At 47.8% G+C, this 13,276-nt stretch overlaps 1 protein-coding gene across 2 annotated transcripts in view; it reads left to right on the top strand.

The window, feature by feature from the left end:
• SLC6A5 (solute carrier family 6 member 5) overlaps positions 1–13,276 on the top strand; it is a 64,163-nt gene that overhangs the window by 20,348 nt on the left and 30,539 nt on the right. For both annotated transcript variants that reach the window (XM_058688462.1, XM_058688461.1), the window contains 2 exons: positions 5,226–5,367; positions 8,107–8,239. In XM_058688462.1, the coding sequence (XP_058544445.1) occupies positions 5,226–5,367; positions 8,107–8,239 (275 nt within the window). The remainder of the gene's footprint in view (positions 1–5,225; positions 5,368–8,106; positions 8,240–13,276) is intronic.

Below are 13,276 nucleotides of genomic sequence, written 5' to 3' on the forward strand. Positions count from 1 at the left end.
GTCTGTGTATATATACACACTTATATTCGTGTGTGTGCATTTTTTTTTTTTTTTGAAGCAAGCTGAACATGTTGTCTAGACCAAGAATGTGGGAGAGGGTGCTCCTGGATTAGTGAAGTTTCCAGTCTGGCGGATGATAACCCAGGAAACATTAAAGGCAGAGTAATGGCATTTTACAGCTAAGCTCCTAGTTGACTGGTACAAACCATAAAAACTATGCAAGCTCTGAGCAGAGAGAGACCATGGACATTTTTCACTCTGATTATTCCCTGGGAGCATATGAACAGGCTGGACAGATTTTTATCTTATTCTTAGCAAGTGCTTTAAATTCCACTCCCATTGAAAACAATTTTTTTTAATGTTTATTTTTGAGAGATAGAAACAGAGCATGAGTGGTGGAGGAACAGAGAGGGAGGGAGACACAGAATCTGAAGCAGGCTCCAGGCTCTGAGTTGTCAGTGTAGAGCCTGACGTGGGGCTTGAACTCATGGACCACTAAATCATGACCTGATCTGAAGTCGGACACTTAACTGACTGAGCCACCCAGGCGCCCCAGTCCCCCACTTTTTTAAAGCAAGTTTCCAATCTTCACTCTTTCTCTGTGCAGTCCCTCCATCTGTTCGCTGTGCTGTCTGCACATGACTGTGTTCCATTACTGAGGCCAGGCTCTCCCTTGTGGAAGTATTGGTCCTTTGGGGTCCTGGGGTGACTTAGAAAGGGCGGTGGTGGACTGACTTGCAGCAGTCAGGCTGCTCTTGAACTTGCTGCTCTTGAGTTCTCTTGAACTCACAAGTCATGAGTTCAGATGGTGGATATCCCAGACCCTTTCCCAAATGGCCATTCTGAGAAATGTTTAGAAAATGGAAAAATCCCTTACCCTAGCGCAGTGTTCCACAAATAACCTCCAGGCTCAGCCTCTGTCCTATAACTGCCCTACCATGTGATAGCGGGCCACTGGTCTCAGAGGAGGGATTGGATAGCTCACAGTTATGACTTTCAGTCATAGCGAGGAAGTGTTTATCCCATGGACGGCTCAGCATTGCTAGGGTCATATCGCTCCAGGAGCCTGACTCACCATTGGGATGCCAGGGCCCTGTACCCCAGCCCCCCAGCCCTGGCTCTGTCCATTGTTAGAGGCTGGGCTTGCAGCATGTTTCTAAGGTGTAGGTTGTAAGACTGTCTTCCTTAGGAGGACTCAACCTTTCAGATGTCTAATGGAGAATAGCTAATCCATGCCCTGCCAACTGAGACCAGCGACTGTTCTGTGAAATTAGGAGCCGACTGGGTCATTTAAAATGGGAACAACAAAAATACCATTTCTATTCCTGGAATGGCTTAATTTTCATTAGAACTTTAATTAAATGATCCCTTTTCTCCCTGGTCTTTCGTGTGCTTTCATTTATTAATAATTGCCCGAGTAAAGAGAATCCCATTCGAACAGCTTCCAATTTAGCACGATCGTTATCGCTGTTCTTTGTTCAGGGTTGCTGGGCCGCGGAGGTCTGATGACACGGCCCATCCTTCCTCCACTGGCCCACCTGAAGGCGCTGCGCGCTGGGAAGCACGCTTCTGCCGCCCAATGGTGGGAAGGGACATTGCAGGAGGCTGGAGGCCGCAAGGAGCTCGCTGCAGTGACGCAGGAACAGCGTGACTTTGCACTGCCGCTGAGAGTAGGGATCCAGAGACGTCCAGGGAAGCTCTCTAGGGAAGCTGCCCGCATGATTCACAATGGCAATTCTGGAAGCAAGCGATTTGGCATTTGCCCGCGTGTTAGCGGTTTCTTTGGTCTTAGGGGATGGACGTACTTTTTGGCAGGAGGACAGGAGATAGCTTCTGTGCTTACTTACAGAAAAGGGCTGTGGATGGTCCTTTGTTGTCTTCATTCAGATTGCTGCTGGGGGAAACAAATGCTCCCTTTGTAAATATTTGATAATTAGGTCAGAACCCCTCCGGAACTCTGTTATTTGATTAGACTAAAGATAATATTGAATTAGAAGGTATTTTGAGGACTCTAAAATCAGCGGTTCTCAACTCCGGGAGATTTTTCAGGAGACATTTGATAATGTTTATAGATATTTTGGGTTATCACAATGAGGGTGGTGGGGTGGTGGTGGAGGGGCGGAGATGCTCCTGCCATCTAGTGGGCAGAGGTCAGCGATGCTGTTTATCCTGCAATGCACAGGAGAGCTCCCGGCAACAGAGAATTAATTATCTGGTCCAAAAAGTCAGTAGTACCGCTGTTGAAAACCCTGGTTTAAAGAACTAATCAGAGGGAATAGGGGCGCCTGGGTGGCTCAGTCAGTTAAGTGTCTGACTTCTGCTCAAGTCATGATCTCACAGTCCGTGAGTTCGAGGCCTGCATCGGACTCTGTGCTGGCAGCTTAGAGCCTGGAGCCTGCTTCTGACTCTGTGTCTCCCTCTCTCTCTGCCCTTCCTCCGCTCATGCTCTCTCTCTCTCTCTCTCTCTCTCTCTCTCACACACACACACACACACACACACACACACACACAAATAAATAAACGTTAAAGAAAAAATAACTAATCAGAGGGAAGAGTCTTATAATTGTTATTTAAAAGTTTTTATATGATATAATGAGATATTCTGGAGGAACGAGCGGGAGGTGGTAGGTGATTTATGGCTGGCCAGTGAGATTGTGGGAGATGTCACTGAGGACTAGAGATGCCCACCCCATAAAAGTGTATGACAATGATGACTGAGTTATGGCTAAAATTTATTGAGTCCGGCAGCGCTCAAGGCATTGTGAGATTTTTTTTTCATTCCTGATATCACTTGCTTCGGTTATTGCAACAATCTTGTAAGCTAGATATAACAATTATCAGACAACAGAGGCTTGGACAGATAAAGGGACTCCTCTAACTCCTCTAAACTCTCAGGGCAGAGGAGCCTCTGAACCCATAGTCTTATCCACTTTACTGTTCCACAGGTAGTATGCATTAGGAGTCCATGCACCAGATTCAGGTGGCCCTGTGCTCTTTTTTTGTTGTAGTTTGGTCCACGATATTTAAAAATAAGGTGACCTTATTTCCAACATTTTAAAATGGAGAGATTTCAGGGCACCTGGGTGGTTCAGTCAGCTGAGCGTCTGACTCTTGGTTTCCACTCAGGTCATGATCTCACAGTTCATGAGTTCAAGCCCTACATCAGGCACTGTCAGTGCCGAGCCTGCTTAGGATTCTCTCTCTCACTCTGCACCCCCCCACCCCCGCCCACTCTCTCTCTCTCTCAAAATAAATAAATAAACGTAAAAAAATAAAATAAAGTGGAGAGATTTCATGTAAATATCCAAATTTTCTGCATCTTTTGCCAGAACACAAGGAAAAGGCATGGCCCCTTTTGTCTGGAGTATCCTCTGGTTTGCCAGAGTCCCCACCTCTCCTTATCACCCTCTATTTTATGCCTTCATCATTTGTGTCACCAGCCTGGTTTATGAAGGTGTTCGAATCTATGATCCCTGCTCTCTGCTTCACAGTACAGTGATTAAGAGCATGGCCCCCAAAGAAAGAATGCTTGTTTGCCTCCTGGTTTTGCTGTATGACCTTGGCAAGCACCTGCTCTTCTCTGTGCCCATTTCTTTATCTGCAGCATAGACAATGACAATACCTACCTCATGGGGTGATGTGACGCTTGAATCAGTCCGTGCATATAAAGCACTTACAAAGGTACATGGTATGTGCCCTGTGTTAGTCATTGTTATCATTACTTTTCACTCCTTTGTAAAATAGTATTTTTGGGGATAAAACAGTATCCTGGCGGACTCTATTTAAACTGCCAAGTGATGGGTATTTCTAAGGCTGTCAGAGAGGCATTGTAATATAGTCAGAAAGACTTCAGTTTCTTCCTATTTGAAATGAGCATACTAATATACACCTCCCAAGGTTGATGAGGATTTCATGGGATAGTCCTTGTTAAAGTGTCCAGGGGAGTGCCTGACCTACTATGATCCACGTGGTGAGTCCCCCCTCCCCATCCCACCCGAGGTCAGGCCTTCTCAGCCTCGAAACCCTGGACATTTTGACTGGATAATTCTCTGTTGTGGGGGGCTGGCCTGTACATTGTAAGATATTTAGCAGTATCAGTAGCCTGTACCCGCTAGATGCCCATAGCATCCTATTCCCTAGATATGGCAACTAAAAACGTCTCCAGACATTGCCAAGTGCCCCGTGGGGGACAAATTCATCCCCAGTTGAGAAGCACCGTGTTAGGTCTTGTCGCAGGCTTACAAGCACATGGCATGGTCTCTGCCTCCTCAAACCCACGTGTGTGTGTGGAAGGCAGACGCAGCATGTATCTTAAGGCACTTACCGTCTGTCAGCCATGTGCCAGGCGGCGGGTTCAAGGTGAACTCATTAGTAAGCCTCCTGTGGTAGTCCTTCAGAAGGTTTGCTTATGTCTGATTCAATTTCAGATTGCAGATTTGAATTTTCAAATTTCAGTTACAGATTCGTTTCTGCAAGCCATTTGTTTCTTATGGAGTCCTAGGATTTGGGTTTGAATCCCAATGCTCTTCCTTATTGGCTGTGTGATTTGAGTAGAGTTACTTAACTCCTCTGAGCCTTTTCCTCACTTTAAAAATGGAGGTAATAGGGGTGCCTGGGTGGCTCAGTCGGTTAAGCCTCTGACTTTGGCTCAGGTCATGATCTCGTGGTTCGTGAGTTTGAGCCCGGTGTCAGGCTCTGTGCTGACAGCTCAGAGCCTGGAGTTTACTTCAGATTCTGTGTCTCCTGCTCTCTCTGCCCTCCCCAACTCATGCTGTGTGTGTGTGTGTGTGTGTGTGTGTGTGTGAGAGAGAGAGAGAGAGAGAGAGTGAGTGTGTGTTTGTGTGCGTCTCGAAAATAAAAATAAACATTAGGAAAAAATGGAGGTAATAGCACTTACCTGTAGGCTGTTGTGAACATTAATGAGATAACCATGCAAAATGTGTAGCATGGCTCCTGCCACGTAGGGAGTTCTCCGTAAATGACAAGCTTTGTTAGCACAGGGCACTGCTGTGGGTCCTGGAGGCTCTGGGATGACTAAAACATAATCCTGGGGTTCATCTGCACCTGATAGATGCACCTTTGTTCAGGTAACACTTTCCAGGTTAGTCTCTAGCACTTGGCAAGTACTTTTGGCTCTTATTCTTCAGTTGCTAGAGAGAGGAGAGACATGTGTGTAATTTCTGTACAGATTTCACTGTGTTTCTGTCCCATCTTCTTCTAAACAGATTCTTGTGTCATCAGCGACCATCCCAAAGTACAGATCAAGAACTCCACTTTCTGCATGACTGCCTATCCCAACTTGACAATGGTTAACTTCACCAGCCAGGCCAATAAGACGTTTGTCAGTGGAAGTGAAGAGTACTTCAAGTAAGACTTTTTTTTTTTTTTAAATAAACTTTCTAAGGGAAACCCAGTGAATTAATGAATTTTCAAGTTGTGGTCCAAGGTGTGGGTGGTCCAAGGGATGAGCTGCCTCCGTCTGCGCCCTCTGTACCTACTCGAGTGATCTGGGAGGAAGTCTTCTTCCCTGGTTGGACTTCTGAGAGCAAATTGTTGTGTTTCTTGGCTTTGGAGAGGGGACGTGATTGCATGCTCTTGGGAACAGAACTGGTATTGCTGTCACTCCTGGTGTTGGTGACAGAACACTGCAAAACCTTCAGCCAACGTGACTGAAGCAGACCTTCACTGAACTAGGTTTTGTTTATTTTACTTTGTTATTTTATTATTTATTATTTTTATTAATTTTTAAATATAATCTATTGCCAAATTGGCTAACATACAGTGTATACAGTGTGCTCGTGGTTTTGGGGGTAGATTCCTGTGATTCATCGCTTACATACAACACCCAGTGCTCATCCCAACAAGTGCCCTCCTCAATGCTCACCACCCATTTTCCCCTCTCCCCTGTACCCCATCAACCCTCAGTTTGTTTTCTGTATTTAAGACTCTCTTATTGTTTGCCTCCCTTGTTTATTTGTTTTTTTTTTCCTTCCATCTAAACTTGGGAAGGGAGGCAAAAAGTAAGAAAACAGTCATAATTTAGTTTAAAGAAGAACACTCTCTCTTTTTATTTTTTTTATTTTTATTTTTTAACGTTTATTTATTTTTGAGACAGAGAGAGACAGAGCATGAACAGGGGAGGGGCAGAGAGAGAGGGAGACACAGAATCGGAAGCAGGCTCCAGGCTCTGAGCCATCAGCCCAGAGCCCGACGCGGGGCTCGAACTCACGGACCGTGAGATCGTGACCTGAGCTGAAGTGGGACGCTTAACCGACTGAGCCACCCAGGCGCCCCTCTCTCTCTCTTTTTAAAAACAGTTTTGCCTTACTTTTGTACTTTTTACATTCTTTTTTTCCAGTCTTTGAGGATTGAAGTTAAGGAATAGTAGGAAATCCTTAGCCACCATAGGAGGATTTAATAAAATTTATGGAATCATTTATTAAGGGAGATAAATGTAGACAGGGTTCAGTGGAGGCTAAGTAAGGAATGTTCTCCAGTTAAAGCTTTATGTCGGGGTTGTAAACTCGGATGTGCCCGGGGGCTTGGCAGGGAGGTTTTAAAATACAAACTGATGATGGAGAATGGTGGGGACAGTGGCAAACTGGAGAGCTCGTCTGCCACATGAGAGGGAGGCTGCTCCGCTCCAAGTGTCATTTGGAAAGGCAGGCCGGTGCTGCTAGAGCTTGCATTCTATAAGACAAGTCGGAAATAAAATCTGAATTTCTTACATGCCTCTCCCATTTTAGAGGTTAGCAAATTCATTCAAATAAAACACTGGGGCCAAATGAAATCCCCATATCAGTGGGCCCCTGGTTTGTGGCCTTTACTTAGATAGTAAGAAGTGGTCTCCACTACCTCTCCCAATAGCCGTTAGTTCCGATTCCAGGTTCTCTCTCCTGTGTGCACTCAGAGGGGTCATGGTTTTTTCCTGCAGAACAGAAGTGAGAGTTAGGCTGAATGATAACCTAATCCCTTTTGAAGATAATGTAGGAGCAGAGAGAGTGGGTCACCCCGATCACTGGGAAACTGGGTCTTGACTTGGTGGTTAGGTGAAATCTGATCACATAATCCATGTGGTTAGGTATATGGTACAATGATTTGTGAATACGTTTTTGGTGGTCTTTACTATTCTCTGGGACTAGTCTTTATTTCCAAGAGGATTTGTTATCAGGAGCCATTTGGGAGGTCCCTCGTTAAAGCATGGGCTAGTTGACATGGCCAAGATGCTGTGGAACGGTTGCCTTGATGGTTTACCCATCTGGGGAGTGGGGACATGGGGGAGGACTTTTTATTGCTTGGGAGACATGGTCCCTAAGTTTGGGGAGCCTAGGCCAGTTCCACACTTGGCCACTTTTACCAAGCTCTTGAGCCCAGGTTGCCCCAGGGGTTGAGACCGAAAGAGGCTGGGGCTGTGCCACTGTGGAGTATGGCCATCTCTGTTCCCAAAAGCAGGGCTATGCGCTGCCAAATAGCCTCCCAAGTGCGTACCTGCTAGCTGCCAGAGGGCACCGCTGCCAGCTAGGCCAGGAGTGGAGCCACCACCTTCATGTCCCTGTGCAGGTCAGGACACCCTGGGCCGACATTTCTGCAGTCCCGTCCAGTCTGGATTCTGGCTGGCCCTTTGTTCAGGTCACAGAAAGCTACAAGCGCAGCAGCTTCATCCAGCGTGCAGGACTTGATCGTTGCAGAGCTGAAGGGATTGTCTGAGTCATGACTCAGTGTCCCTACAGCTACCTCGTGTCACCAGGAGGGGGGAGGGGACTGCTTGTGCCAGAACCCCCAATGCCCTTGGACTTGCACTTGTACTGGGGCAGCTCCCGATGGCAGTAGAGCTGACTTAGCCTTGCTCAGAGGCTGCCAGGGCCATAATGGGCTTCCCACAACATAATTAGAAACCCAGTAAATCCAACTGGCCTCTGTGCTAATGTATGGGCTTGAACCCAGATCGGCACATCCCTCACCCTGATCTCATCAGGTCTCTAACCAGGACGGTGAGAGTGCTGGGGTTTATTCAAGGCTCCTGGCTCTGCTGGGAGATAAAAGCCTGCAGACTCTCACCTCCCTCCCTCCTCCTTCCCCTCCCTGATCTCTCTTTCTACCTCTTAGGTACTTTGTGCTGAAGATTTCTGCTGGAATTGAATATCCTGGGGAGATCAGGTGGCCACTAGCCTTCTGCCTCTTCCTGGCTTGGGTGATTGTGTATGCGTCCCTGGCAAAAGGAATCAAGACTTCAGGAAAAGTAAGAACTTGTATTTATCTTAAAAAGTCTGGGACTCCCAGGGGTGGTTGTGTTATGGAGCCGCAAAAGAGCCAGGAGACGTGGGGATAAATTCTGACTTTGGCCCTGAGTGGCTCTGGGACCTTGGGCAAGTGACTTCACCCTTGCCTTTAAAATGGGATAAATAGCATGTTTCTTTCAGGGCTGTTTTAAGGATCAAATGAGACAAATACACACAGAGCTCCTGAGTGATGGTGTGGTTGCTGATTAGTTTCCTTCCTCTCCTGTCGGGGGCTGCCACTTTGTTCACCAGATGGGATCTACCTCGCATGATTGAGTCACTCTCCCTAAACTCCAGAATTAGTGCCGCTGGCTTTTTGCTTCTTGGTCTGGCTGCCTGGTCAGTTATTGCTTCTGCTGAGAAGCTGGAAAAAGATCAAAAGTGTGAAGTGGATTCCCTCTCCTCACTCCCACCAGCGTATTTTGGACTTTTCACGCCCTTTTTGTGACCCTCAGCCCAACACTCTTCCACTCTGCGTGCCCAGAGCACTAAATGGGGACAGTCCTGACGGTGAGATTTTGGTTGAGCGAATCCTTGGCCGCTCTTGCTGATTAGTGGCTTGGCCAGCCCTTTGGAGACATTGGAATTCCCACCCCGAGCTCAGTTCCAAGGCACAGAAGGCAAGGAGTCCAGGAAACCTCAGGACACACTGGACGTTCTTGTAAGGGTCACGTTATTTTCCCTCATTTTCCTGCCGCTTTGGGAAGAACCCCATTAAACAGTTAACCAGTCACTCAATGATAACCAATGATACTTAATCATCCGCAGAGTCCATTTGTGTGGCTTGGGATGAAACCCGATGTGCCTTTAAGGCCCAAGGAATGAGAATGTGGTGGTGGGCTCAGACCATAGGTTGTGGAGTTGATTTGGTCTGGGTGTCCCAGCCAGGGCTTACTGTGGTGATATACAAACAACCCACTTTGGAAGGATCAGGCCTCAAGGGCACATGAGTCTTTGTCACCTCCCACCTCCCAGGCAGGCCTCACACCCCCCACCAGGCACCCAAACTTGGCACCCATCAGTACAGAGGGGAGTCTGTCTTCTTCCTGGGTGCATGGTTGTGCTCATAGGTATCTTTTGGTAACAACTCTTTCTGCTGCCCTCCCTGTAATCTGGGACCACAGGGACTTGAACTGTAGACCCCCACAGGATTGTCAGGATTACAGGAGGTAATTGGTACACCTAAAATCACATAAGGTTGGGGGAGAAGAAGACTGGGGGTGAAGAGACCTGGGTTCTAGTCCTTTGGAACTTCTCATGGTGTTTGCTGTATAGGAACATCTCTGCTTGGGCTCTGGCTGAGGTTCTGATTTGCTCTTAGCTTTTATTTGTTTTTCTGCTAAAGTGAAAAGCAGAAACCTAACTATTGCAGAAGTCCTCAGTTTCCCCATTTTTAGAGTAAAGGCAATCAGGCTGGGTGATGTGTAAGACATCTGTCTGAACACTTGCTAGGTGAGCTGACCTCAGTTTTCCCCTCTGACCTCAGTGTTCCCTTCTGTAAAATGAGAGTTAGGATCAGATGACTCCCAAGGAGCCTGCTGGGTTAGACTAGATTGTTCTTCTAGGGCAGCAGGAAGATGGGGGAAATGTTGACATGACCCTCACAACAATGGCCGGCGTGTCCTGAGGTTCCCGAACCCCTTGCCTTCTGTGGCTTGGAACCAAGCCAAGTGACTGCTTAGCAAGAGAGGCCAAGTGTTCTTCAAACAAAATCTCACTGGCAGGATTGTCACTTACAACTCGAGACAGGACAACCTCAGCTTGGTTGAAGTGGCCAGACAGGTCTCTAGCAGACAGTCTCTAGCAGGATAAGCTAGAAGGGGTGACTGCAGGAGAAGAGGTGATGGGTGAGGAGGGAGAACAGTGGCCCTGTTGGTGACCTGGGGAAGGATGGCCTGCTGGCTCTAGAGTCAGATCAGTCTGAGTTCAAATCCTGCCCCTATCGCTTTCTCATTGTGTAATTCTGGACCAACTATTTGGCCCATGGAACCTCAGTTTCTGCATCTGTAAATTGGGAAAAACAGTACTTACCGCATAGGACTGTTACAAGGATTAAATGAGATCATATATGTATATGTATAATACCTGGTATCTGGTCAGCTCTTCACTAGCATTAGCTTTTCTCATCTTTGTTATTATGAATGACTGATGTCTTGAGGGGCCACTGCAGCACTCTGACATCCTGGTAGCTGTGGTGGGGAAATGGGAAGAGAAAGGGAGCTTTGTGGAACACTGTGTGCCAGGCACTATGCTAACTGCTACACACGCATTAGTTTATTCGATCTGCACAACAGCAGATTGAATAAATAAGGACATTTATTCCCATTTTATGTATAGAGAAGGTGAGGCACATCAAGGTAGAGGAAATTGCCTGAGGTCACACAGCTTTTAAGTGGCAGTGGTGGGATTTGAACCTACCTCTGTTTCCCTTTAAAGCCTGGACTCTTTCCACTACACAACATCATTTCCCCAGGAGGGGCAATGTTAGGAACATATGGGAATGCAGAATTGTGGAGCCATCCGTTTGCACAGAGGGGATAAAAGTCCCCCTGCTGGGAGCCAGGACCCTTGTGCTCCCACCCCATCTCTGCCACCATCAGCCGTCATTGCCAGGAGGGCAAGTCACAGAGGCATCCAGGCCTCAGTTTCCACATCTACAAACTCAAGGGTCAGATTGAATATTCTCCAAGACCCTGTTAGCTTTGTTAGTCCATGATTTTTTAGGACAGTGTTATAGCTAGAATTTAGTCCTTGGTGCTAGATTTTACAGGTTTTCTGGAATGGGAATTTTTGAGGAGCCCTGAGCAGGTAAACTTTTCTTTTAGATCTGCTAACTTATCATTCTGCTTCATGGAGAACAGTTGCCAACTAAGGATCACTGCTCATTTTTTTAAAATGAGGAATGCCACCAGAAATAATGAATCACAATTTATTACCCTGCTCTGGGGTGTGCAGACATTGGTCATGGAGCATCGTTTGGAAGCCAAGGTGAATGCTGACGCTCCTCATTATGACAGGCTCCTTTGTGATTGAAATTCCACGAAGACTGTCATTTCTAAGCAACAGAGATGTCCACCTTCTCCCGCAGCAAGAGGAGCTCAGTTCCTCTTGTTCAGGGCCGTCAGAGACAAGAATGGTCTGCTGCTTCCTAGGAGATCTCCTAGGAATGGGTCTCCCATTGAGGAGCTAGAATTCCAGGGGCAGGGGTGACAGCAGGCAGCCAGAAGGTCAAATGCATCCCATTTGACCTTGGGCCGCTCTGCGTGAGAGTTATGGCAACAACACAAAGTAGCCTAATTAGCTAGCTGGTGGGACCTTACCTGACCACCTGGTTGGGGCTCCTGCTGCGAGGCGGATGCTGCCAGGTGTCTGGGCAGCAGGCTCAGATCAACTAGTCATTGCCACTCCTGCCAAATATAACTCGTTATCGTTGGAGCTTAATTCCTCTGACAATACATCCTGAAAACAAGTGTGTTCTGAGCCCCCTTCCCCCAACACAAGCTGTGCATAAAGCCTCCATGTACACCTGACTCACACTTGAGTCGAAATTCCCAGGATGTATAAACCAAACTGTGGGCCCTTTCAGTTCACCCTGATCACCGTCTCCGCAGTGACGTCATCCTCCCACACATCAGGGCCTGGAGCTGGGTGAGGCCAGCAAGTGCCTGGGGTGGCAAAATTTGAGGTGGCGCTCACTCTCAGGCTCCTGCGTGTGTGGGATTGGCCCCTGAGAGTGAGTGCCTCCTTAAATATTACACCTTTAGTGCTTTCTCTTGCCTCACCTTAGTCCCGGCTCTGCCCCACCCACTTGTGATCTTGTGGCCTTTGAGGGAAGAACAAAGGCTTTGGAATTAGAAAGCTTTAGGTGTGGATCTTGGCTCCAGCTGGGAGACCTTAAGTGAGATATTTAACCCCTTGTGAAGTACTTAATCTGAGGCTCAGTTTCATCTTCTGCAAAATGGGACTAGTAACAGCTGATTTGTAGAGGGAACTCCAGAAACAGTCGAGTCTACGCAGTCTCCCGTAGTCAGATGAGAGCAGGTGTCTCAGCTGGGTAGACTGCTGCCAGTCTGGCAGTTTTCTTCTGCCGGCCCCTGCTGTCCAAATCACCTCTTCTCCCCTGCCTCCTTCCATCCTCACTTCCCACTAGCCCCGTGGTCAGGAGGTGAAACGGATATTCCTTAGTTGTGGACTGCCCTACTGTCTTGGTGGGGTGGGGAGTTCAGACTGGTCAGGATCATCCCTGCACCCAGCCCCATCCCATAGCCTGGAGGACAGTCCAGCCCTCCTGAGGCAGGTGATTTTCTCCCGAGGTGTCAGATACCTTTGGGGTTCACAATGGTCTGTGTGTGGAAGGATTTCGCTTCAGGTGAAAGAGAGAGGTGCGTTTGGTGGGGTTGGGAGGAGGTGGGCTGCCCTCCCCCATAGCCCCCTAGTAATAATCATGTTGTCCAGGCAAGGGCAGTGGGGAGGCCGCAGAGGCCCCCTGGTCAGTGGAGGCAGCAGTGCAGAAAAAGGACACCCGTCCCTGGTCTGTAGCCAGAAGGAAAGAGTTGACCTTGATGGTAGGTTGGGTTTAGAGGAAGCAGTCGCTTCTGCTGTTTCCTTAACCTACAGCTTTTGGACAGTGGCAGCTCTACCCTTTCAGCTCCTGAGGCCAGAAACATTGGGCTCATCCCTGACTCCTCTCTCTCTTCTCGTTCCACACTGAATCAGCAGGAAATTCTGTAGCTCTTCCAGCAAAATAAAATCTGGTGTCTGAGCATTTCTCCCAGCGGCACTGAAACACCCTGGGTGGAGTCATCACGGTCCCCGGGACAAGGAGTACAGCCCAGCCTCCTAGCTCCTGGCCAAGCATCTACTCTTGCGCCCTGCTGTATACTCGAAGTGTAGCAACTGGATGCTGCTGGAAATGTTAGATCTATTACCCCTCCATCCAAATCTCTGCAGTGGCTCCCCATTTCCCACAGTAAAGGCCCCACAAAGCTCTACATGAT

This window comes from Neofelis nebulosa, chromosome 10 (genome assembly GCF_028018385.1).
Source record: "Neofelis nebulosa isolate mNeoNeb1 chromosome 10, mNeoNeb1.pri, whole genome shotgun sequence".
Classification (NCBI taxonomy): domain Eukaryota; kingdom Metazoa; phylum Chordata; class Mammalia; order Carnivora; family Felidae; genus Neofelis; species Neofelis nebulosa.